At 42.9% G+C, this 22,178-nt stretch overlaps 2 protein-coding genes across 2 annotated transcripts; one reads left to right on the top strand and one right to left on the bottom strand.

Moving 5' to 3' along the window:
• Positions 1-771: 771 nt before the first annotated feature.
• Positions 772-13,923, top strand: AP1AR (adaptor related protein complex 1 associated regulatory protein). Its single transcript, XM_082282637.1, has 10 exons — positions 772-884; positions 4,266-4,314; positions 5,442-5,468; positions 5,910-5,935; positions 6,345-6,441; positions 7,137-7,235; positions 9,048-9,109; positions 10,023-10,096; positions 10,884-11,012; positions 11,911-13,923. Exons 1-10 carry the CDS (start codon positions 808-810, stop codon positions 12,174-12,176), a joined length of 906 nt encoding a protein of 301 aa, XP_082138763.1. The 5' UTR covers positions 772-807; the 3' UTR covers positions 12,177-13,923.
• A 1,517-nt stretch (positions 13,924-15,440) lies between these two features.
• On the bottom strand, positions 15,441-18,573 carry TIFA (TRAF interacting protein with forkhead associated domain). The gene is made up of 2 exons (XM_082282582.1): positions 18,464-18,573; positions 15,441-16,520 (listed from the first exon to the last, which is right to left on the bottom strand). The coding sequence occupies exon 2, from the start codon at positions 16,472-16,474 to the stop codon at positions 15,902-15,904; it is 573 nt and encodes a 190-aa protein (XP_082138708.1). The 5' UTR covers positions 16,475-16,520; positions 18,464-18,573; the 3' UTR covers positions 15,441-15,901.
• Between the last annotated feature and the right edge of the window lie 3,605 nt (positions 18,574-22,178).

Consider the following 22,178-nt stretch of genomic DNA (forward strand, 5'->3'; position numbering starts at 1 on the left):
GACTGCATATTAAATCGGATATTAGGAAAAAATCCTCCCTGGGAGGGTGGTGACACCCTGGTTGCCCAGAGGAGCTGTGACTGCCCCATCCCTGGAAGTGTCCAAGGCCAGGTTAGACAAGGCTTGGAGCAACCTGGGAGAGTGGAAGGTGTCCGTGCCCACGGCAGGGGGTTGGAACGAGATGGGCTTTGAGGTGCCTTCTAAGCCAAGCCATTCCGCGATTCCGTGATTCTGTGTTTCCACATGTCAGTGTGATGCTGTGATTTTAGAAGCCAGAGAGACCAAAGAATGAGTGAGGAACCTGCTAAACCACACAGTGCCTGTGCTCCAGGTATGTCCGGCAGCCTTTTGGTACCTCGATGGCACTGACGCAGTCCAGGCTTGGTAACTGGGGAGACACCTTTTTCCCCCCCTCATAGTAACACGGACTTTGAACGGGATTCCTCTCCTTCAAAACGCGATTACTGGCGATGCTTTTTCATCCTGACCACGGGAACCCCGGAATATTTTCCTCCTTTTAAAAGAGGGCTACCGTGAGATGATCCCACCTCCCAGGGCCACGGGGGAAGCCAGGTTTGGGGCGGGATTTTGCCCGGCTGGGACGGTCCCGGCAAGGGGCGGGCTGATGTCGCCGATGATGCCGGTGCCGGGGGCGGTGCCGGCGTTCGGGGCGAGCATCGCCCGCCCCTGCGCAGCCATGAGGCTGTGCCGGCCCTTTGTTCCCGGGGGTCCGCGGCCGCCCCTCCCGACGGCCGGGGTGGCCTGAGCCCGCCGGGAGGGAGGAGGAGCTGTTCCCACCAGGATGCGATGGGGAACTGCTGGGCGCAGTGGTGCTGCGGGCTGTTCTTCCGGAGGGATCCCGGCCGGATCCAGCGCGGCGGAGGGTGAGTAGGAGCCGCGGCTGCCCCTTTCCCCTCCCCGGGGCGGGGAGGTGCCGGGGCAGCCGGCTCCGCCTTCCCCGTGGGGCACGAGGGGGTGACAGGGTGGGGAGGGGATGCGGGTCTGGGTGCGCCCGGTGGCCCTGGCCCGTTCCCTTCGGGAGCCCCAGCATCCCGGGCGGATGGAGCCGCCGGGAGCCCGCCGGGCTCCGCGCGGTTTGTGCGGTCGCGGCTAATGCACTTCCAGGGTCACCGGCTCCTCACCCCTGCCGGCGCTGGTGTTTTTCCGGCAGGAGATGCTTAGAGAGGTTTTTCAGGTCACTTGCCAAAACCTGTGCAGGCGGCCGTGCTTGTGCAAAAGATGGAAAAACACCCGGTTTTTTGCAATGTGATCTCGTCTTCTCTGTGAGTCAGAGGCTGAGACGCTGTTGGGAAAAATCAGGAGCAGAATGGTTCAGATGAACTCATATCTATTGCAGAGTGGTTCAGACGAATTCTTATCTCTTGGAAACATGTAACAACCTGTTTCGTTCTGCAACAACCAATTCATGGAAGAGCACTGTGCAAACAGGAAATGCTTGGGGTTTTTTCATGTGCTGACCAATACTGGATACCTACATATCACTTATTTTTGATGTATTAGGACAGAAATTTTTCTCAACAGATATGCCAAGCATTTTACATGATGCAAGCTCGTGGCCTCTTACTTCACATCAGCTCTGGCAGGCAAGTCTCACCTGAAAGGCCTTCCAGACAAGCTGCTTCTCAGAGACATGGGTGAAAAACCAGGGCAGTGCACGCAGAGGATACCTGCTTGTATTTTTAGTACTCCACCAGAGGGGATGAGAACACCTCCAGTGCCTTGACAACTGGCACTGAAGCATCAGCTTGTGCTTCGAGAACACCAGGCAGTACTTGAAAGGTTCTTCCTGCACATGTGTGTTTTGCTGAGTCTCCTTTCACAGGCCAATACCCTTTCTATAGCAGGCAGGGTAGTGACAGTCCCTGCATGTGTTAGTCCTGTACCAGGCTGTCCTTACCAGGGAAATAAATCTTACTGCCTGCTGTTACATTGTCTAATTGTTCGGGTGTTGCACAACCCACAGTGAAAGTCTTAGGCATATAAAATGTACAGAGAGCTGCTGGCCTTTGTTTCAGATCAGGTTTGTTTTCCAGGTGTGGTGGTGGTGGTAGTTTACAGAGCAGTATCAGAGCGTTGAGCCACTGAGGTTATTCTCCTTCCACTGTGCAGGGAATTGTATTAAAACCAAAACTGTAAAGTGTGTCTTATTATAAAGTTTGTAAGTTAGATTGATACCACATTGTCCACATTTGGCTATTTCTGGAACACCATAATGTAAAAACATAGCTTATCAACTTAACTATTATTTTAATCACTCAGATCCTCCCCCCACTCCAGCCTCATCATTTTTAGATGCTCCAAGATTTGACTGCAAGGAATAAACTCCTAATTAAACAACTAAGTATAGAGTTTTTAATAAGTGTTGTAATATCCTGCAAGATTATAAGTTGCCTTTTCTTGGAATTGTGCTTAATGTATATATGGATGGAGTATGTATGTATATAAATGTATGAAAAGCTAGTCTCTTTAATAGCTTCAGATCTTGGAAGATTAATCTGATTGTTTCTATAGGTCCTGTGACCTGTCAGCTGAATTGTTTTCCCTAGAAGCTATCCAACCAAAAAGATTCTCAAGTCTTAGAAAATAATGGAACAGTAGAGCTTAAAGGAGAATAATAAAAGGTGTAAACATTTTCATAGGTCGCTGGTACTTCACTAGAAGTTTTGTATAGGGGTGAAGCTGATGGATCTTCTGTTTGCATCCCTAATGACCTCAAACTTCTGTAGTTCTGGGGTTTATGGGCTCAGACTCTGGCACAGAATTAGGTTTTCTGAGACTGAGTCCCTGTTTGGCAAGCAGCTGAAAGAGCAGCTCTTCCTTCTTAGAGGTGTCATTGCTGTTGGGCTGCTCGTGATTACACTTAGGGAGCTTGCACTGCATTTAGTTCATTGTCCAAGTCTTGCAGCGAAGCTGACTGCAGCTCAAGTGTCTGAGAAGTTGGAAATAATTTACCTGAAGCCTGGTGCTGCAAACCGGAATGACGTGTCTGTTAACAGCATAGATAGTCCTGGAACAATTTCCTGTTACAGTGTTGTTAAATGAGATTCTTAATGGTATTGGCTCCTATACACCAAATTACAGAGAAGGGTAGCAGTGAAATTGCTCTAAGTGTTCATGCCACATGTCCGAATTATCCTTGTCATGTAGTGCATAAATTCAGGTGGCCTTTCCTCTCTGGTTTCACAGCAGTGAATCCTCTGGAAACGGCTCTTTAGTGGCAGGAAAGGTTGTGCAACAAGGAACCAGTGGGTAGTGCAACAAGTTGCCAGGGGAGACGTTCCCTAAACTGGCTTCCAAGGAAAAATGGGATGGAGATGAAATACGATATGGTTAAAATAATTCAGGCTTTGGCTGGTGTGTTGCTTTTATTATTGTCAAAGTAGGTGTTGGTTGCAAGTGCTGAACGTTCTTTTGTGCAAGTACAGAAATCCCTGAGGCCCTGGGTTTATTCCTTGTACCAGTCAGCACCTGCAACTGGAAACCCTGGTTTTTGAAACAGTTCGATGAAATGGATGTTGTACTGAAGAGTGTTTACATTACAATGCTCTTCTGGACGGTGGCCAAGCCTCCTTTGCTAGGTAAAAATGTATTCAGGTAACTTAATACTGTGTTGGGTTTTGTAAAGGACAGGGCCAACTGTCCTCTATAAAAGCATTAAAATAAAACAGGAAGAGTTCTGATTAAAAGAATCAAGGAAGAAACCAATTCCCTGTATAAAATTAGAGCTTGTATTTTTTTATTTTTGTAGTTTAAAAGTATTGCCTTGATCTCTCAGTGGATGTTTTTCTCTGAGGCTCAGCCTTCTAGGTGTGTCAAGCTATTAAAATAAAATGCACTGTTTAACACTGATGATGTAGGAGATGCTAGGAAAGCATGATGAGCAAGAGCATTTTCAGGAATTGCCCGGAACAATGTTTTTTCCAGGAAAAATGTATTAAAGGGATTGCAGAACACGCTAATAGTCTGTCAATGTCAAGTCCAGCGTCCTGACAAATGATTTCATCTCACAAGGGTTTTAGTTTTTTCCCCAGTTCTGCAGAAGATGTTTACATGCTTTTGCCTCTTCCTGCTGCAGTAGCGATGCCGAGCCCACGTTAATAAGTCAATGTGTTTAATATGTGAAGACTTTGTCATTATTTTATATTTAACTTATTTTAAAATCTATTTTAAATTCTCGGGCTCATTTACTTTCTGCTGTGTACTGAAGATTCTTCTGTAGTCTAACTGTAAACTTATTTTTCCAGATCCAAGTATTTTAGAACATGTTCAACAGGAGAACACTTCACTATAGAGGTGAGTGCTTACATTTTTAGCAATTTAAGGAAAAGTGGGAAAAGCTGAATCCTAGCAAGGCCTTTAACACTTTTTGCAGTTTATGAACACTGAAACATTCTGGGATATTCCAGCCCAAATTGTTGCTGCACTGGGTGGAAAGAGAGTGGTTCTTACTGCACCTCAAAAGTTGATGTACCATTTGGAAAGGAGTATCTGTGGTGTTCTGATGCTCATCAACAGAGCATTCCACAGGCTGCTTGTTCCATCTCCTCTCTGCTGTCTTGGGATTTTGCTGCTTGTCTAAGTGCAGAGTATTCAGTTCTTGATTGCAGCATCACAAATCAGGTTGTACAAAAAGACTCTGATGGGGTTACCTTATAGTTTGTTGCATTTGTAGTCGACTTTGTTCACTACAGAGGTCCCTTCCCAGCCTCCAGATACAAGCCCTTTTTGCCAAGGGTAGTGTAAGGTTGACCAGGAATAACCTGGTTTCCTTTCCCTGAGTGTTCCTGTGCTCTGGAAGTCCTAGACCAGCCAGATTGCCCCCATTACTGAGGATAACATTAATTATTGTAATTAATGCTTTGGCTGTGAAGAAAGGGCTCAGATGTATACGGTGGGGGAAATCTCTTTTGGTGCGGAACTTCCTGTTTTGAGACAGTGTTCCTGCCACAGAAATATGACAGGGAAAAGGAGGTGTTGTTCTCCTCCCAAACTCTTAGGTCAGTGAGGAGTCTTGCTGTAGGTACTGACCTCTGTGTCTGATGGATGGACTAGATTTGAGATTACTATACTGAAAACAGTACAGAGAATTTCTATTTGCCTTTTTTTTTTTTAATGGGACAGTTGAACTTCTGCTGGATGAGTTTGTGCAGCTCAGAATGCTTGTTTTTTTAATCTGGACTCTTCTCCTTTTAGGAAAATGTAATGTTTAAGACAAGAAACACTGGTAAGAAGATAGGCCCAACTCTAAAAATGAAATTCCTCTGAAAGTAGGGGCTTTCATAAATACTGGTATAGTCCCGCTGTTAGAATTGGAGTAGTGTTTTTACAAGACACATAAAATACGCAATCATATTTGCTGCATGCCTTTAGTGACTTGTTACATTGAATTGTAAAAATGATTTATTTCTTTTTCTCTGCAGTTTGAGAACCTGGTGGAAAGTGATGAGGTGAGTACCTGGGGCACTGTGTGAAACCTGCTCGTACAATCTGTAAAAATGGTTCCAAGATCTGAATCTTCCTCCTACTTTAAGCTGAGTTGTAGACTTAAATCACAGGGTTTTATTTACTTTCAGTTTTCTTTGTACTAGGAATATGAATTTTGGACTTTGGATAAAGATCTAAGAGAAGAGATTGGTTTTGGGGAGTATGGGAAATAACCCATTAAGGAAGGGGGCACTATGGACTTTGGGAAGAAAGAAGAGAAGAGGTGGGGGGAAAAACTGTGTTTGGGAAGACTTAAAGGAGAATTTGCTCCTGGTATAACTCTTGCATAAGACTCAGCAAGTGCCCTCGGTCTGAGAACATAAATGGACCTGGGTTGCTTTGCTAAGGAAAGTTTTGGAAGTGCTCTGTCTACAAAAATCAGACTTTTTTATTTATTTTAACAGGGGGAAAGCCCAGGAAGCAGTCACAGGTAAGACTTTGAGACTGAGGACCTCTCCTTCCCTCTGCTCCGCCACTGTGAATATTAAACAAAATGAAGTAAGGGGAAAAACATGGGACAAAAACAACTAAGGAAGAAAAAGTGAGATTTAGACTGCAGTGATGGTAATGGTTCTATTCCAGTAGTTCTGTTAGCAAAGATGGTTTTGAAAATACGATTTCTATAAAGATATAAATAATTTATGTTGTGAGAGTAAGGAGAGACAGCATTGTCCGGAGAGAACTGGAACTTCCAGGAGGAACAGGCCACAAGCACAGCCTGCTGGATCTGCGTTAAAGGACCGGCCAGGAAAAACCACATGGATATGTTCAAGTTCAAATGAGGGTTGTCATGCATGAATAATAGATGGAGCTTTTCTGTGTTTCTCCCGTGCTCCCAGACCTCTGACTGAAGAAGAAATTGCAGACCTGAAAGACAGACACTACGACTCCATTGCTGAAAAGCAGAGGGTCGTTGATCTGAAGCTTCAGTCAGAGGTAAGTGGTTACAGTGACACTAGGGATAGTTTTTCTTCCAAAAATGTTAGGATCAGCCACGGACACCAAGAGATTCCACTCATATAAACAAAACAATTGGATTCTGTTCATCAGTTAGTATCTTTTAGTCTACAAGATTCCTTCTGCCTCTGAGCTGAAAAATGGAATGAATAGGCTGGGTCTCTGACCAGGATCTCTTAAATTTGACCCTTTCTTTAATGCAAGACCAAATGGGGAATATTCTTGATTCAACTTTTCTGGTGCTCAGTTTTCTCCACAACTTTTCCTAAGGAAAAAAACCACATAATTTGTTGTTCTGTTTTAGTGATGCAGCAGTTAATGGAATATGATGTGGAATGCAATGTAGAACTTGAATGAACTTTAATCAAGTGCCAATGAATTACGGAACTGAAAATCTTTAAATCTTTCACTGTGCAGTTTATAATAAAATAGAAAAAGCATGACAGCAATTCACTAATAATAAATGTTTATTTAATAGCTACCTAAATTTCTGGGGCTGTTTGGTCGGGGGGAGGGAAGCTGTTAAATTCAGTTAATGCTTTAGTTGTAGTCGATTTTGGTTTATTTTGATTTTCTAGCTGCTTTTCTTTTGTTTTCTTGCACTGACGGCTTTATTGATAGGAAGATAGATAGGTTCTGCTTTTGTTAACCATTACTGTTTTGTTCATATACAGTTAGCCTTACAAGAGGAGAAGTTAAGACTAGAAGAGGAGGCTTTATATGCTGCACAACGTGAAGCAGCCAGGGCAGCAAAGCAGAAAAAGCTCTTGGAGGTGAGGGGAAAAAGACCCCAATATATATGAGAGCCTCTGTCCTGTTCCTATGTATGCAGACTTCCCCAATATCCTTTCCATCTCAGGAAACCTAACGAGGAAATGGCTTTGGCTTGTACAGTAGAGAAAGAAGTGCAAGATCTGAAAGTACAGCTGGTTGGAACAGCTGAAAATCACCATAATTGTTTGAAACAGCTTCTGTCGACGAGTACAGATTTTGAATGAGTTATAATTTTAATCTATAATTAGCCTAACACTCTTCTTATATAATATGTAGAAGTTACTGATCTTAAATGTAAAATGATGTGGGATGGGTTTTGGGTAAAAAACCCCCTGAAACTAAGCACACGTTGTGACATCATACAGACTTGTAAAATGTACTTTATATATTTGTGCACAGTATTGCTCCTTATCTTTGTGGTTTGTGTTGACCCTGCTTTAGAGTTTTCATCTGATTTTTATGTCACTAAGTATAGCTCTCATTTCATGTTTCTCTTTCTCTCCCCTTGCCATTTGGTGTGGGAGGGTTAATTCTTTCTGACCTTTTTGCCTTTTTTTCCTTACCACTTTTGGTCTATATAAAGCCAGCAAAAGTAGACTTTTTTTAATGGCATTAACTGGTTTTTGTAGAAGTTCTATGCAAGAAATGCTATTTTTCTTGTCTTGCAGTATTTCTAATATGCACTTTTTTTGTCAGGACCTAAGATAGAATGGATTATAGAGATTTAATTTCCTCTTCATGTAAAATTAGTACCACTTATCTCCTGCACGAACACCCTCCTCAAAACTCATAAGGATTATAAGGATTTTAAGGAAGCATTTTTGTCCAGATATGCATCAAGCACTTAGCCCTTCTAGATAAACTGGAAGATATTTTTGGATGCATCACTCATCTCTCTGCTGTTTGTGGGCACAAATGGGAAAATGGCTTTTTCCTTGGAAGTATGGCCTCCTTTAAAGCTCATTTGGCTTGCTGATGTTGCCCTACTAAATGTCAGGGTCTGTAACAGCGGGGAATTTTAATATATGTGTGTGTCCTGGAACTGGCAGTGCTGAATATTGGGATGTGACCTGGCAGAACGAGGAGATAATCTAAATTGGATATTATGTGGGTATAGGAATCCTAAAAGAAAATCATTGCATGTATCAGTAATTGATTTTGACAGATCTGTTGACTGTGTTGTGCCAAATTTCTGTCTCTTTCTCTCTGCATTCTTAAGTCTTTTCCCCTCTAATCACCACAGTGATTAGATTTCTACTTTTTCTGCACTCCCCATTATTGTTTAAATATCCAAGACGTAAAATGTGCCAAAAACCAAACCCACCATCATCTTGGGAATGAAAAACACTAGATCCAATGCAGTTACCTCCCCACACCCAAAGCAAAGAGCAATTCTCAGATGAAGTTGAAGTTGACATTAGCAGGGTTATTAATACTTTTGGCCCTGCAAGGCAGCAAAGCTGTTATTAATATAGATGAAGCACTTAGTGCTGATGGAGACAGCCAGAGGAGATGGCAGTACTGCTTTGCACAGGGATGAAAGGATTTGTAGGAAATATTTATCTTTTAAATGGCAGGGTGGCTGTTCCTGGGCACGGAGCAAAAGAAATCAAACATCACCCAGGTGTTAGTTGTGCACTGAAAATACTTTAAGGAGACAGGAGACAAGACAGGTGCAGTCACGACTGAGGTGGTGTCCACATGTTTCTAAAAACCGATGGGGTGTTTTTGGGGGTGCATAAAATAGGATTAAATGTTGAGAGCTCTGTTTTGAGTATTCAGCTTTTTCAACAATTCACTTCTCTTGATAGCAACGTAGGCAGCACAGGATAACGCAGAGAGCACACGCTGTTAATAATGGAGAGTTCCAGAGGTAAGAGACCAAATTCTACTCATGCTGATCGAGAGCCTTGACTGTTTGTACTCCTGTTCCTCATCTGGAAAGTTAGGGGGTATTTTGGATTCATTCTGGTTATCACTGGAGTAATTAGACCACTGCATACAATGCTACTTCCAGCCACTAATATGTATTTACACACACGCAAAATCCAGTGGTTTATTTTAAAAAGGTGCTTATATGTAAAATCTCAGCTAATATAAAAATGTTTGTATTGTTCAGAACCCTGTTTGAAAAACCCAATAGAAACACACTATTTAAATGGTTTATAGAGTCTGTTTCTTCATTAATATTCTTAATTATTTTTATTTATTAAATATTTTATGTATTTATAGCTGAAGTCTCTTCATTCCCACTTTCTGTGTTCAGTGGTGGTGGTGGGAAAAAGAAGCTAAAAAAAAAATTGGAGAAATTTAGAGTGGAATGGTGTTTATGTTTAGAAAAAACTCTTGCATGGAATATAAGAGGGACAGGAGGAATTTTGCTATGGAAGCAGTTAGAATAGGAGCTGTGAAAACTGAGCAGGATCTAGCCAGATTTTAAAAACAAAGGACTGCAGGAGCAGGGTTTGAATACATTACTTTAAAAAAATGAATTGAAAATTAAGGAGATTTTATCTAAAGTGATGAAGAGAGGGGAAGAGTTGTTTTGAGACCAAAGTTAATTAATTTTTTTACTGAAAATACCAATAAAAATTGAGCAGAAACACAGACTGGGAGAGGATGTGATAAATAGGAACAGAAAGGCATTTTGCAGATAATTTTCTAAAGAATTTGGTTCAGCCTGTGTGTGCTTTGTAGCACAGAGCTGGGGGGCATGTGCATTAACATGTTTTTGATGGCATCCTTGGAGGTTTGTAAAGCTAAAAAATTGTGCCTTGTTCTTGCAGCTCTGTGGCAGAGGAAGATCTCGATCCTTTCCTAAGGAATACAAAATTCCAGTATGAAGCTTTCCGAAGTAGCAGTAAGCCTGCCTTTCCTTATGCATGTCTTTAAATGTTAAGGGACTCTGAGGAGCACAGAGTGCTGCTTCTTTTTCTAGATAAACACAGATTATTTATACTTTTCTATTTACACACACAAATATAAAATGTGTACACGTATATCTGTAATGGAAAGATCTGATTGTTTTTTCATCTGATAGATAAAAGATAGTGGTGAACTTTTCTTGTTAAACCAGACCCTGCACTGAAGATGCAGATGTGTGTTTATAGCTTTTCTTAATCATCCCTTGGTATAAAATAATTAGAATCACATTAAAGGTTAGGTTTTTTTCCTAATGAAGTGCAAGAGGGAATTTGGCTGCCTGTACTTAAAAATTCCACTAACAGTTTAGAGGAAAACAATTTTAGAAGCTTTTATCTGTTAAGTTTTGGTGACAGTATGTGATAACCATTAAAGTGGAGGACTGATGGCTGTGCTTCAGGAAGTACTGCGAGTAGATTCCTTTTTTGGGGAGGAAAGGGTTGATTTGGGTTTGGGTTTTTTTTTACACTTCTTCACACAAGCTCAGCTTACAGCTGATTAAATTCCTTTTTAGTTCTAATTAGGCAATGTCTTAGTTATACTGACTATTAATAAGCTACTGATGACTCTTTGAAATGATGACGTGCCTTTTCCAACATTCCTGAGGTTTAAAGGGCCACAAAGCACGATGAAAGCTTACTTACAAAATTTTACTTTTGCATGTTAAACCTGAAATTCAAGTACACTTATGAATTAAAAACACATTATGGGTTTCTTTTAAATAGGACTTTCATCTGATGCCACAGTACTGACGCCCAACACGGAGAGCAGTTGTGACTTGATGACCAAAACCAAATCAGTGAGTGGGAACGACGACAGCACCTCCTTAGATTTAGAGTGGGAAGACGAAGAAGGTATTTATCCTGCATTTCAGCTTCATCCTGAACTTACAACTTAAAGATGTTGACAGTTTAAGCTATGTTTGCTGTAAATTTGTCGTTTTCAAAAGGGAAGGTGATTTAAAACTTATTTCTGACAAGTTTGTAAGGATTAAACTGTAAATTATTTTTACTGAGAAAATTCTTTATTTTGATAAATGTGGAGATAGCCCTAATAAATGAATTCATTTATTTGGATGCTCCAGTAAATGCCTTTCCCAGCATTTTGTGGAATTGACTTGTAAACTCCTGACAAAAGTAATGGTAAAGAAATGCTGCCCTCTCGTGAGCCAGGAGCAGAAGGAAGAGCTTGTTCTTCCTTTTCAAATGTGGAAGTTAGTTAGGAGTCTGACTTAAGTATTTTGGGAAAAAACCCTTATTACTTTTACTGTAACATTCACTGGGAACTTAGATCTGCATTCTAGGGAGTATCCCAGCTATCCTCATTGCTGCTGTTACAGATATTTTCTGTATTTCCTCATTGTTACCAATATTTTCTCTTTTATTTACTAAATCTGCAAAAGCTCTTATAAAATTTGGAGACCTTGACTATTGAAAAGCTCACCAAAAATAAGCAAGGGTTTGTTTCTTTTAGCCAATCCATAGCTGGTTTTTTTTTTCTTTTCACAAGACACTTTGCAATTACTGACAAAATCAGTAAAATCTTGGGTGTCTTCGGGCAGTTTTCAGAACCGTATTTTGCCTTATTTTGTGTGGAATTAAATACCCCTTTCCAGACAAACTGAAGACCTTTCCTAGACCACTGAATCCAGTGTCTCTCCACATTTTAGCTTTGTTTCTTCTAGCAGAAACATAGAAGTTAGATGAAAACTCATGACGACGTGTTTCTCATAAATGTGTCTTACAATGCCAGGCATGAACAGGATGATCCCAATGAGGGAGCGCTCCAAGACGGAGGAGGACATCCTCCGGGCAGCGCTGAAATTCAACAGCAGGAAGACAGGGAGCCACCCAGCCTCGGCCTCTGACGATTCCAACGGGCTGGAGTGGGAGAATGACTTTGTCAGCGCCGAGGTGGATGATAACGGCAATTCCGAGTACGCCGGCTTCGTCAATCCCGTGCTGGAGTTGTCGGCCTCGGATGTGAGGCTGTCGGATTGCGACCACCAGGACAGATAGTGACGCTATCTGCACGGCCCCTGCTTGTGACCAAATGCTGGAAAGGGAAATGGAATGTACAAAGCCAATTTGCTCTTTTGTAACCCGCTTCCCTTCTTCTTCTACACGGATCGGCAAGGAATGGGAATGGCTTGCTGTCCGAAGGAATTCAGAACTAAGTGCAATTTTATCAGCTACCTTCTCCACTTTTGTGAAAACTGGGATGATTCTATTGTGTATATTTCTGGATATCTGGATTTAATATAAAATTATCTGCACTAATTGAAGCTTCATAGCTTGACTTATCTAAGATATTTTAACTCGCCTTTTCTTCTGGATGATGTTTCTATTGATTTTATTTTAAAATTCATCATTGGCCTAATATTTATCTCAGAAACAGTCTCCTATAACTTATTTAATACTTGAATATAGGAAAAGAATTTTAAAATATTTTTATTTCCAGTCTGTGCTTTTTGACTTGCTCTTCAGCTGTTTAGAGGGTGCAAAAGTAAGAGCTGCAAAACAAATTTGACACATGGTAAATTGCAGATTTTCCCCTGTCTAGCTTAAAGTCTTCCTTCTTGTGTTGTCCTTTTTCCATTTACTTTATTTTTTAATTACTTTATGCTAAGCACGGTTAACCTCAATGAACATAGTAAAACTCATCAGGTTAGGTGAGATACTGTCTTGTATAATATGCCAGACTTAGTAAGCGTGTGCTAGATAGAAAAACAAAAATAAAATAAAATAGATTCTCTGTGTGTCAATAAAATGGAAATTTTAACCAGTGGAGAACTGGGAGGACCAAAGTCTTGTTTTCCCAGCCCCCCTGAACAGACCAACATCTGTTGCTACGTGGTCCTTAAAATTCTTCAGTTGTGGAAAATTTATCATTCCACTGGACCAGAACAGTTACGGGAAAGCAACATCCAGTGAGCAAACCGGGGGAGGGATGATGGCTCTGCTGCTGGGGTGGGAAGAACAAGAACCTAAAGAATTTCTGTATCTGCATTTTGAAAAGAAAGAAGAAAAATTCATGTTTTAACTGTGTTTAAGTGCTCTGTCTTTCTGTGCCTCTAAAGTGGATGGTTAATCCTGCTAATACGGGCTGAAATCCAAGGATGTGTTCAGTGACTGCACCACTGCTGTCCTGTGCTGTGTGGTCTCCCCCAGTATTCCATATAAATCTTAATTTTTAACAAAAGAGAACCTGCAAAATACTTGCAGATCTCAAGCTTTCCCCAAAGTTTCAAAGTAAAGCCATTCTATTCTGCCATTATTTTGTGTGGCTGTCTCGTTTTTCTGTGGAAAAAAGTACAACGGGGTTTAATTTTATTTTGGAGTAAAAGGAACAAGTTGTGATAAGTGATGAACCTGTGCTGTCATCACCAGAACCGAATTTGTTGGTGAAAGCTGTGTTGCTGGTTCAGATCATCTGAAACTATTCGGAATATTTGGGTTATTACAGTGTGGGTAAGGAACAAAAGTACTGCACACTGGGATTAAATACGTACAAGTAACCTGAGAGAACGGATAAATCCTGTTGGTAACATTCCATCTCTTAATTTCAATTGTAGCTGTGTCACTGAAAATATTCCAATGCCATTATTTATGTTTGCAATACTTGTAATGAGCTTTAAAGATCTGTACACATCAAATGTATATTTTGGGTTTGGCCTAAGCTACTGCTGTGTGACTTCTCCTGGACACTTCTTTGTACAATATATTCCTGTGGCAAGGAAGGCAACTTCCTCACCATGTAAATAACATGTTTTTTACCTGCTGAGACTGTCACCTCCCCTGCACTGGTCACTGCTTTTCCTGGCCAGTGAACATGAGGTGACCTTGTCCTGACCATGCCTTGAGGAAGTCAATTAGCTGATAGTCCTGCCCTTAGGATGAACAAGCACTTAGGAAAAAGGAGGCTGACTTCAGCTTTTTCTGTGATGGGCATGTTCTGTAGCCATGGTTAATAATATCATTTGCAGCACTCAGTGCACCACGCCGAGTGACTTTGAAATGATGCTCCATATTTGCGGATATTTTGAGAAATCGAGAGATTCTATAAACAGCTCATGTGAAACAATTCAAGAGTACTGTAAAATGCATATCTGTACAAATTGAAAAGTCATTAAAATTTTCAGCAAGTCTTACATTTGGCAGTGTTGCATCTGTTGCTGGGTTTGTGGCAGCCATGTCAGAGCCGAGCTGAATGCCACAGTGTCCCTTCTGGAGACCTGCTGCTTTGGAAGGGAAGCTCCAAACAAGCTGCAATAACAGAGCACCTGAGGAATTTGGAGCATGGAGCCCTTCTCTTGCTGGAAATGAGAAGCTGTACCCTCACCCTTCAAAGGTAAAATAACTTTCCTTGTGAAAATTAACTTCTGCTGGTCAGATCAATGTAGTGGTAGGAGATGATTCATTTTTTAATGTGTATTTTCGGTGGTTGACTCTTACCTCAGGTAAATACAGGTGTAGAAATGATTGCTGTTTGGAAACCACAGCCTACTTCCAAGAGTGGAAAACATGGCAACAAAGTAATTTTGTCAAGGATGAGATGAATAGACAAATCCTACAATAAGCCTGTGTTTGAGTTTCACTGCCTCTCCCATGGCTTTCTCGCTTGTGGTTGGTTGCCTCAATCTCAGCTGTTCCTCCCCATAGTTATAATTATGGTTTTCTTGGAATGATTAATGCTGAAATGCATCCTAATGTTTAGGGATGATGAAGTGGGCAACTCCTGTGTATGGTCTGATTCTTTCCAGTGTGTCTTTCAAGCAAACTAAAATGCTTGACGAAACAGAAAAGCCAAATGCCAATGAAAAGCTGAGCCCCTGACAAAGAAAAACTTCACTGAAACAACCTGAGAAATACTTAAAAGATAAGGAAATTATTAGAGAGCTTTCGGTAGAGGTAGAAAACTTTCTGAAAGTATTTAAGTAAATTCTTACCTTTGAGCAATGGCACTTTTGGAAAGGCCAGAATAGTGCCAGTGACAATCTCTTTTCTGGATGATCCTGGAAATAATTTTATTCTCCAACAATTCTTTTGGATTGCAGCTGTATAATAGAGCAAATCCTCACTAGGCAAGCAAATGCTTTTATTACAAAATTTATGTGGATTTTTATAGACCATGATCATTGATGCTACATTTGTCTACATCACAAGCAAAAGTAGTTAACTTGCAAAATATTTATATATGTTAATTAAATAAGTAAAAAAAAAAAACCCAACCAAACCTTGCTTGGAAGTTCATAAAAACATAAAAGGACAAAGCGTTTCTAAGTTGCAAAATCTCTGAAGTAACAACCTAGGCTTGCAAATACTGTTTGGAATTTGGTGTCCAAAGCAGAGCACCAAGTATAATATGCAACAAGACGTTGTGTCACCACTTGGCTGGGACCAAAACCGTGCTGTGCACCTTCTGTATTAATAATGCCTGTTAAATACCCCTTCAAGGCACATGGCCATGGTTCTGGGATTGAACCTGCTGCCGTGGATTTGAGTGACCCCCTGTCTTCCACACAGTTCTGGGCATCAGAGAGCCCTTAGGCCTCAGTGAAGGCAGTGGCAGGAATCACTCAGTGAAGGCAGTGGACCAGTGTTCTGGAATGCCTGTGCTGAAAACACCCAAGTAAGAAGACTGATGTGCAGCAGTGAGCACCCAGAAGTCTGGATGGAGGTGAGAGCTGTCTATGTTGGAAGCTGTGCAGGCTACAAAACCTGATCCAGTCTCCTTCTCTCCGCTAGCACAACTCATTTTCATCAATCTCTGTGGGGCTTTTGCCTTGGGAAAGAAAAAAGGAAGGAGAAATGCCATTCTCAGGTACAGGCTGCAAGGATGGCAGGCATGGCAGGCACCTTTCTTGTAAAATCGGTGCTTCAGCCAAGTGTAAATGAATCTCAAAATAATCCATGGACTCCCCTTCTTGAATCTCTGCTAGGATCTGGTAGTCCCCAAAAGAGATGATGCACTTCCAGGGAAGGTCGATTTTGTTTAAGTAACGCAGTTCTGTTTGGTTGACAGTCAGTTTTGTTTTCTTGCTCAAGTTCTTTATCTCAAAACAATATTCCGGGGTGTGGAGTTTCCTGAAGAACTGCAGGGCGAACTGGATCCGGGAGACGCGAGCGTCCATCAGGGGGTAGCGGCAGACGCTGGAGTCGCGGCCGAACTTGGCCGCTTCGTCTGCCCTGACCTGCTCACGCTTACAGAAGTTCAGGCAGCGGAACATCATCTTCTCATCCTGGCAAGGGTGGTAAAAGGTCAGGTGGAGGCACGTCACTGTTTCTTCTGTTTCGGCTTCCTCAAAAGAGGTCATGATGGAAAGAGTCCTCAGAACACGGTAAAATCACGGCATGGAATCACTGTGGAACCAAACAAATTGGTTTCAATTTCCGTGTGGCATTAAAATACTTCCTGTGCTGCTCTACACTGGCTGTGTAGAATTCCTAGATAACTGGCTGACAATAACCGTGATGAAAGCACAGGAGTCAGAAGCCACGACTGACCGCTGCTGCTCTTCACGAGGATCTCACAGGCAGGTTTAAAATTTTTGCAAGAAATATGTCATTTAGCAGGAAGGCTTACTTGATGGACTTAAAATCAGTACACATTACTGGCTGGGCCTGTGTGCTCTGCTCTCGGCGTGTCCTGTGACTGGAAGGTATCAAAGGACTTTTACCAACAGTCTGTCTGTAGGCAGTGATAATTCAAATATGTATAAAGCACTCTTTTGGCTCTTGGCTCAGAACTGACCTCTTGCATGGAACAAGTGTTTAGAAGTGACTCCTGTGACAGCATAAAAAGTGAATGCAAAAGCTGGACTATCCACGAGACCTAAAAGAGGAATTGTCACCAACTCTAGCTATTTCCCCGTTGTCTGTTGGAAAATCCCAGCTCTCTGCTGCTGCAGAACTGCTAAAAGTCAATGATCTTTCTTAGGGTTTGGTGATTTTCTGTTGTTTTTTTAAGTTACTCACATGCAGCACAGAGACCACACACTTATGAAATAAATTCTGTTCCATAGCCTGAGCAACTGCAGTGCATCCTAATAAAATCTGAGACAGCTCAGACAGCTCAGGAAAGGCTGTCATCTGGTTCTCTAAAAGTCTTCCTGCCACTGTCTTCTTGCACTGAAACTGAGTCTAAAGACAGGAAAGTCTTGCCACTTAGAAGCAGAAACCAGCAAATGAGTTCCCAGTTACTCACCGGAGAAACATGTGAGCAGCCATTTAACTGGTATCACACAGTGCAGGTGTTTGTCATGTTTCTCCATCCAGGTTGCAGTAAGTTCCCAACATGTCTCACACAGATCTTGAGCTTACCCGCTCCATTCAGAGTTTATGAGTAGGTGAATCATCACTACAATTAAGTGATGATTGTGTTTGTGATGATGGAGTTGACTTGTGTTTTTTACACACCGCACACAAACACCAAGCATAGCGAATGGTGGTGTATCAGTGCATCATTTTCTTTGTGAGACCTCAAAACTGCTTCCTTTGCACCTTTAACCCAAAAGCAGTAGCAGTTCTGACACAGTAGCTCAGCAAGGTAACCGAGCTCAGCTTGGTTACTGAAGCAGGCTACAACAGCACAAACGATGAGTGAAACACAGAATTTCCAGCAGAGCTCACTTTAAAACAAGCTAGGAAATATCATCTGAGCTTTTGGCAGGAATACAGACACCCTGATAGAAGGTTATTTCTTTGCCATCTGTGAGACAAGCTGCGGTGGCATCATTATCAATCCCTCCTCCTCGTAGGCTCTCCAGCTCTGGGGTGCTGGAAGCAGCTCTGTGAGCAGGAGGGACTGTGCCTGTGCCTAGTTATGCCCTTTCCTGTTTTGCACCAGTAAGGGGACATTACATGAGGTCATCTTTGGTGAAGGGGAAAACCACTGAGTACTTTCGCTTTGTTCGCAGCTCAGCCCACAGAGACGCTTTTCTGCCTCACATTAGTGAATTTTACAAATGGCTACACTTATTAAGAAAGAACAGCCACCAATTGCTTCGGCAGCAGCCACTGATGAACCTGGATCTCGGCAGCTCCCACAGACCCCGCCTCAGATCCACGATCACCTCAGGCATCTCCAGCAAGGCTGCCCAGTCCTGCCTTAAAGGTTCATCGAGGTTGAACATACTGAACATTCTTCCACGTAAATGCTGAAGGAGTTTCTATTTACTAGAGTGTATTGGCCAGGAGAAATAAACTTTCTGTAGTTAAATCCAGATTTCTCCTGCAGCTCTAAGGCAGCCACTGCCCTGCTGTTGTCCCTACCTTCACTGGAGTCCAACCGACCGTGATCTCACCTCATCCTCTCCGATGGCGAATGTCATTATCTCCTCTTCCAGAGGCAGAAGAACGACGCGGAGACCTTAAAATATGGGCTCCGGCCCCGGTTCCCGGAGCAGGCTCGGCGCCACCTCCCCACCACACAGCACGGCGAGCCCGGGATCTCCCGACCGAACCCGCCGCCTCCATGGGAACTGGAGAGATCTCGGTCGGCTGGCTGATCTATCCTTCCCCCTTCCTTCCCCTCACGTCCGCCCGGCCCGGCCGCCTCCTCACCTGCCGGGAGCGGGGCTCCAGCGCCTGCCCAGAGCTCCAGCAGCTCCTCACTCCCGGTAATTCTTCCCGGAGCTGGCGGGAAGCGCTGAGGCGGGAGGAGCCGAGGCGGGAAGCGGGAGGAGCTGAGGCGGCGGCGCAGAGGCGGGAAGTGCTGAGGGCACCGCGGGGCCGGAAGCAGAACTTTTTGTTAAAAATAAAGGGGGAAAAAAAAGAGTTAACTTATTTATTATAGTGAATAATCCGAAAGAAATAGCCATAGCTCTGTCCAGGGTTTACGGAGCCATCTGAGCGTGTGTCGAGAACCGTGTCAGGGATCTGATCGCAGGTTCACGGGCTCAGCTGTCGGACAAAATAATTTCAATTTTACCCCCCAAATCAACGCTTTGAGGAGTAAAACGCTTTAGTAAGCGGCGCGTTATAAGCATAGCAGTTGATCTGATTATGTTCTTAAATTGATTATTTTAAAATATTTGGTTGTTTGCTTTAAGCAACCGCAGTTCAGCTTCATTGCACCGCCTTTGGGAAATAATCTAATCTTTCCCTGGGCGATGATCTAAACTGATCTGAAAATTTTTCCTTTTTCTTACTTCTCTTTTTTTTTCTCCCTTTACAAATCCTGAGACAGCCCTGGATTCTTCCTTATCCAACGGCTTGGTTTTTCATATTAATCTGTATTACTCCCCAGCGTAGAGCAAGTGGCAAAGCAAACCTGTTCCCGTTCATTCCAGATCCCAGATGTTCCGTGTCCTCCCTCCCCTGTGCCCGTACAGCGTGGGGACTGGCAAGTAAGTACTGAGGCTTTGATTGCTTTGGCACGGGCGGTGAAATACTGTGTTGGTTCATATAAACTGTTTTTCACTTGCGGGTTCTTTGTGTATCTTCAACAAACATGTGAATGACTCGTGGGTTGATAAATTCCTTTGTAGCTCTTGTGGAATAACTTTTATCTTTATGCAGTCTAATACATCTGTTCATTGGGCTATTCTCCCTGACCTCAGGAAAAAAAAAAAAGGGATTAAGCTGTGTTTTGCAAGAAGTCATGTTGAAAAGCAGAGAAGGAAAACAGATTATTCCAACTTTCTCCCACAGATGAAGGCCTTTTCTACAGCAGGCAGGGCTGGGCCTGTGTGCTCACACACAAGGAAAAAAAAAGTACTTTGCTGCCTACTGGAAAAGCCAGAATTGCACAACCCTGCTATTTATTGCATCTCTTGATGGTTGTAATTCCTGTTAGCCCTCTGTTTCCGGGAACAGCCTGATTCCCTGGTCATGAGAAAACTTTTCTGATAGGATTATTTTGATACTTGTATCTATTGAGGTATGTAAGGACCTTTCCTTTTTTTCCTAGGATTGTGAAACATCAAATTAGCTGAATATTCCTTTTTGTTTTATGATTTAAGTATAGCTCTGTATGATTTTGTACAGGGGAGGGCAGGAACTGGATTTACAGCTTCTCTCTTCCCTAAGTTTCCAACCAGTTGAAATACTGCCAGCTTCAGGGAAACAACTCCAGGTTTGTCCTTTATGAGAGAAAAAAAATGCAGGCATTCTGTGCCTGTGGGGTTTTTGTGTGATCTTCCAGCTAAAATTGTTCGGTGCTGTAGTAAAGGTAATTTCAGTGTCACAATAACTTCTCTTTTTAGTTGAAATTTCTTCGGTCGAAAGCAAAACTGCAAATAAATATGTTGTTTGGGCTAATTTAATATTTGTAATGCATAGGCTGGAAGATGGAGGTGGTTTTGGTGTGGCTGAGATGGTGCACTGTTTTTCTGACAACGGAGTCCTATAAGTCCAGAGCCTACATAGGCAAATCTGGGAAATGGAAAATTACTAGGAACTTTTCCATTGCTGTCAGTCATAACTGGCTTAGGAAATAGGAGTCAGCGAGGGGAAGTGTGTTTTGTTCTCTTTCTGGGATGTTCGTGGTAGGTCAGAAGAGCTATAGAAGGTGTAGTCTCTTAACGATCCGTGCGACTGGTTATGAGTTGGGAATGCTGTGATGACATTTCTGGGACACTTGGGAAAAATGTCCTTTATAGTTATGTCTCTGTTATTGCATAAAAGCCTTTCTGTGGACATTTGAGACCAGCAGCAGTCCAGATCAGTCTGAAACTTTCTCCTTGTCTCTGCTATTTAAATTTACATGATGACAGTGTCGTTACCCTGCTGAATCAACAGCAAGTCTGGCCTGATATCTGCCATGCTGAGATGTCCATAGTTCTGTCCTTCCCTCCAAAGGTCAGATTTTACACCTGGTTATCAAAACTGTCGACGTGGTGCTCAGATTTGCCAGTGGATGCAGGTGTAAAGGGTGACAACAGCTGTAAATGTTGTGTGTGTATAATTCCCGTGGATTTTTGGTCACCAGCGTTCGCGCTCGCTGGCACAGCTTGTCCGTCGTGTCACTGGGTGAACATTAAAGCATATGCTGTGACCTGGTGACAGCTCTTGTGCCAAGCATTGCAGTGGGTTTGAGTGCATCGAGGGTTGATTTTGGGGCAGAAATCTGTGGAAGTGGTGCTCTTCTGCAGGGCTGGCTCTGGGCACAAGGGGACATGAGCGGTGCTCTCACATTTCCATGTCACGCGTGTGACAGCTGTGATGTGGTGAGCTCAGGAGAAAGCCCAAGAAAGGTGCAGTAGGTGAGTACTTGTCCCCCCCAGCCCTCTCCATATTCCAGGCGTGTCTCCTGGGGGACATGAGCCCTGTTTGCTGGCTTTCCCCAGCATTAAATGCCTCGCTCATATCTTATCACCTGTCACGTGGGCCTGGGCACGATGCTGGTGTACCCGCCCTGCCGCAGGGCTTGCTCGCCCGGGATGGCTCAGGGGGGACCCGAGTCACTGAGGAGAGGTGAGTGAGAACTGCTTGACTGAAAGCCTTAAACCCCAGGCTGCTTCACAGCCCTTTTCTCATTCCAAACCACCCTTGCACTCAGAGCACAGGAGTGGGAGCCAGTAGATGGCAATGTATGACCAGACATGGGAAGACAACATTTGTTTGTGGGGATTTTTGTGTTTTGTGGGTATTAATTGTGGGTTTGAGGGGTTTTTTTGGTTCCGTTTTCTTTATTTTTCGTTTTAAGTCATAAATTTCACTTTGGTAATGCAAGAGCTGTTGAGGTACTTCTAAGTTAATGGCAATAATGGCTGTGGTAACTTCCGAGAGTTGGGAAAGGCCTAGTGGAGTATGCAACAACCTGTTGTGAGGTTCTGCAATGAGTTGTTGTTACTGTACAGCAACCAAGTGCCTCATGTTCAAACAGAAAAGAAATAGGCCCTTCTCAAAGACAGGTGTACTCCGAAGATATCCCAGTGTATTCCACTGGATGTCAGTGTGAGAGGGAAGAGAGATGCATGGGGAGGACGTGTGTTCACTGAAGTTTTAGCTCCCAGTGCCCAGAGCAGCTCCACTCCATAAGCAGAAAGGAGATCTTCCAAAGGAGGAAGAGAGAGC

The sequence above is a fragment of the Coloeus monedula genome, assembly GCF_965178545.1.
Source record: "Coloeus monedula genome assembly, chromosome: 5".
In the NCBI taxonomy this organism is placed as follows: domain Eukaryota; kingdom Metazoa; phylum Chordata; class Aves; order Passeriformes; family Corvidae; genus Coloeus; species Coloeus monedula.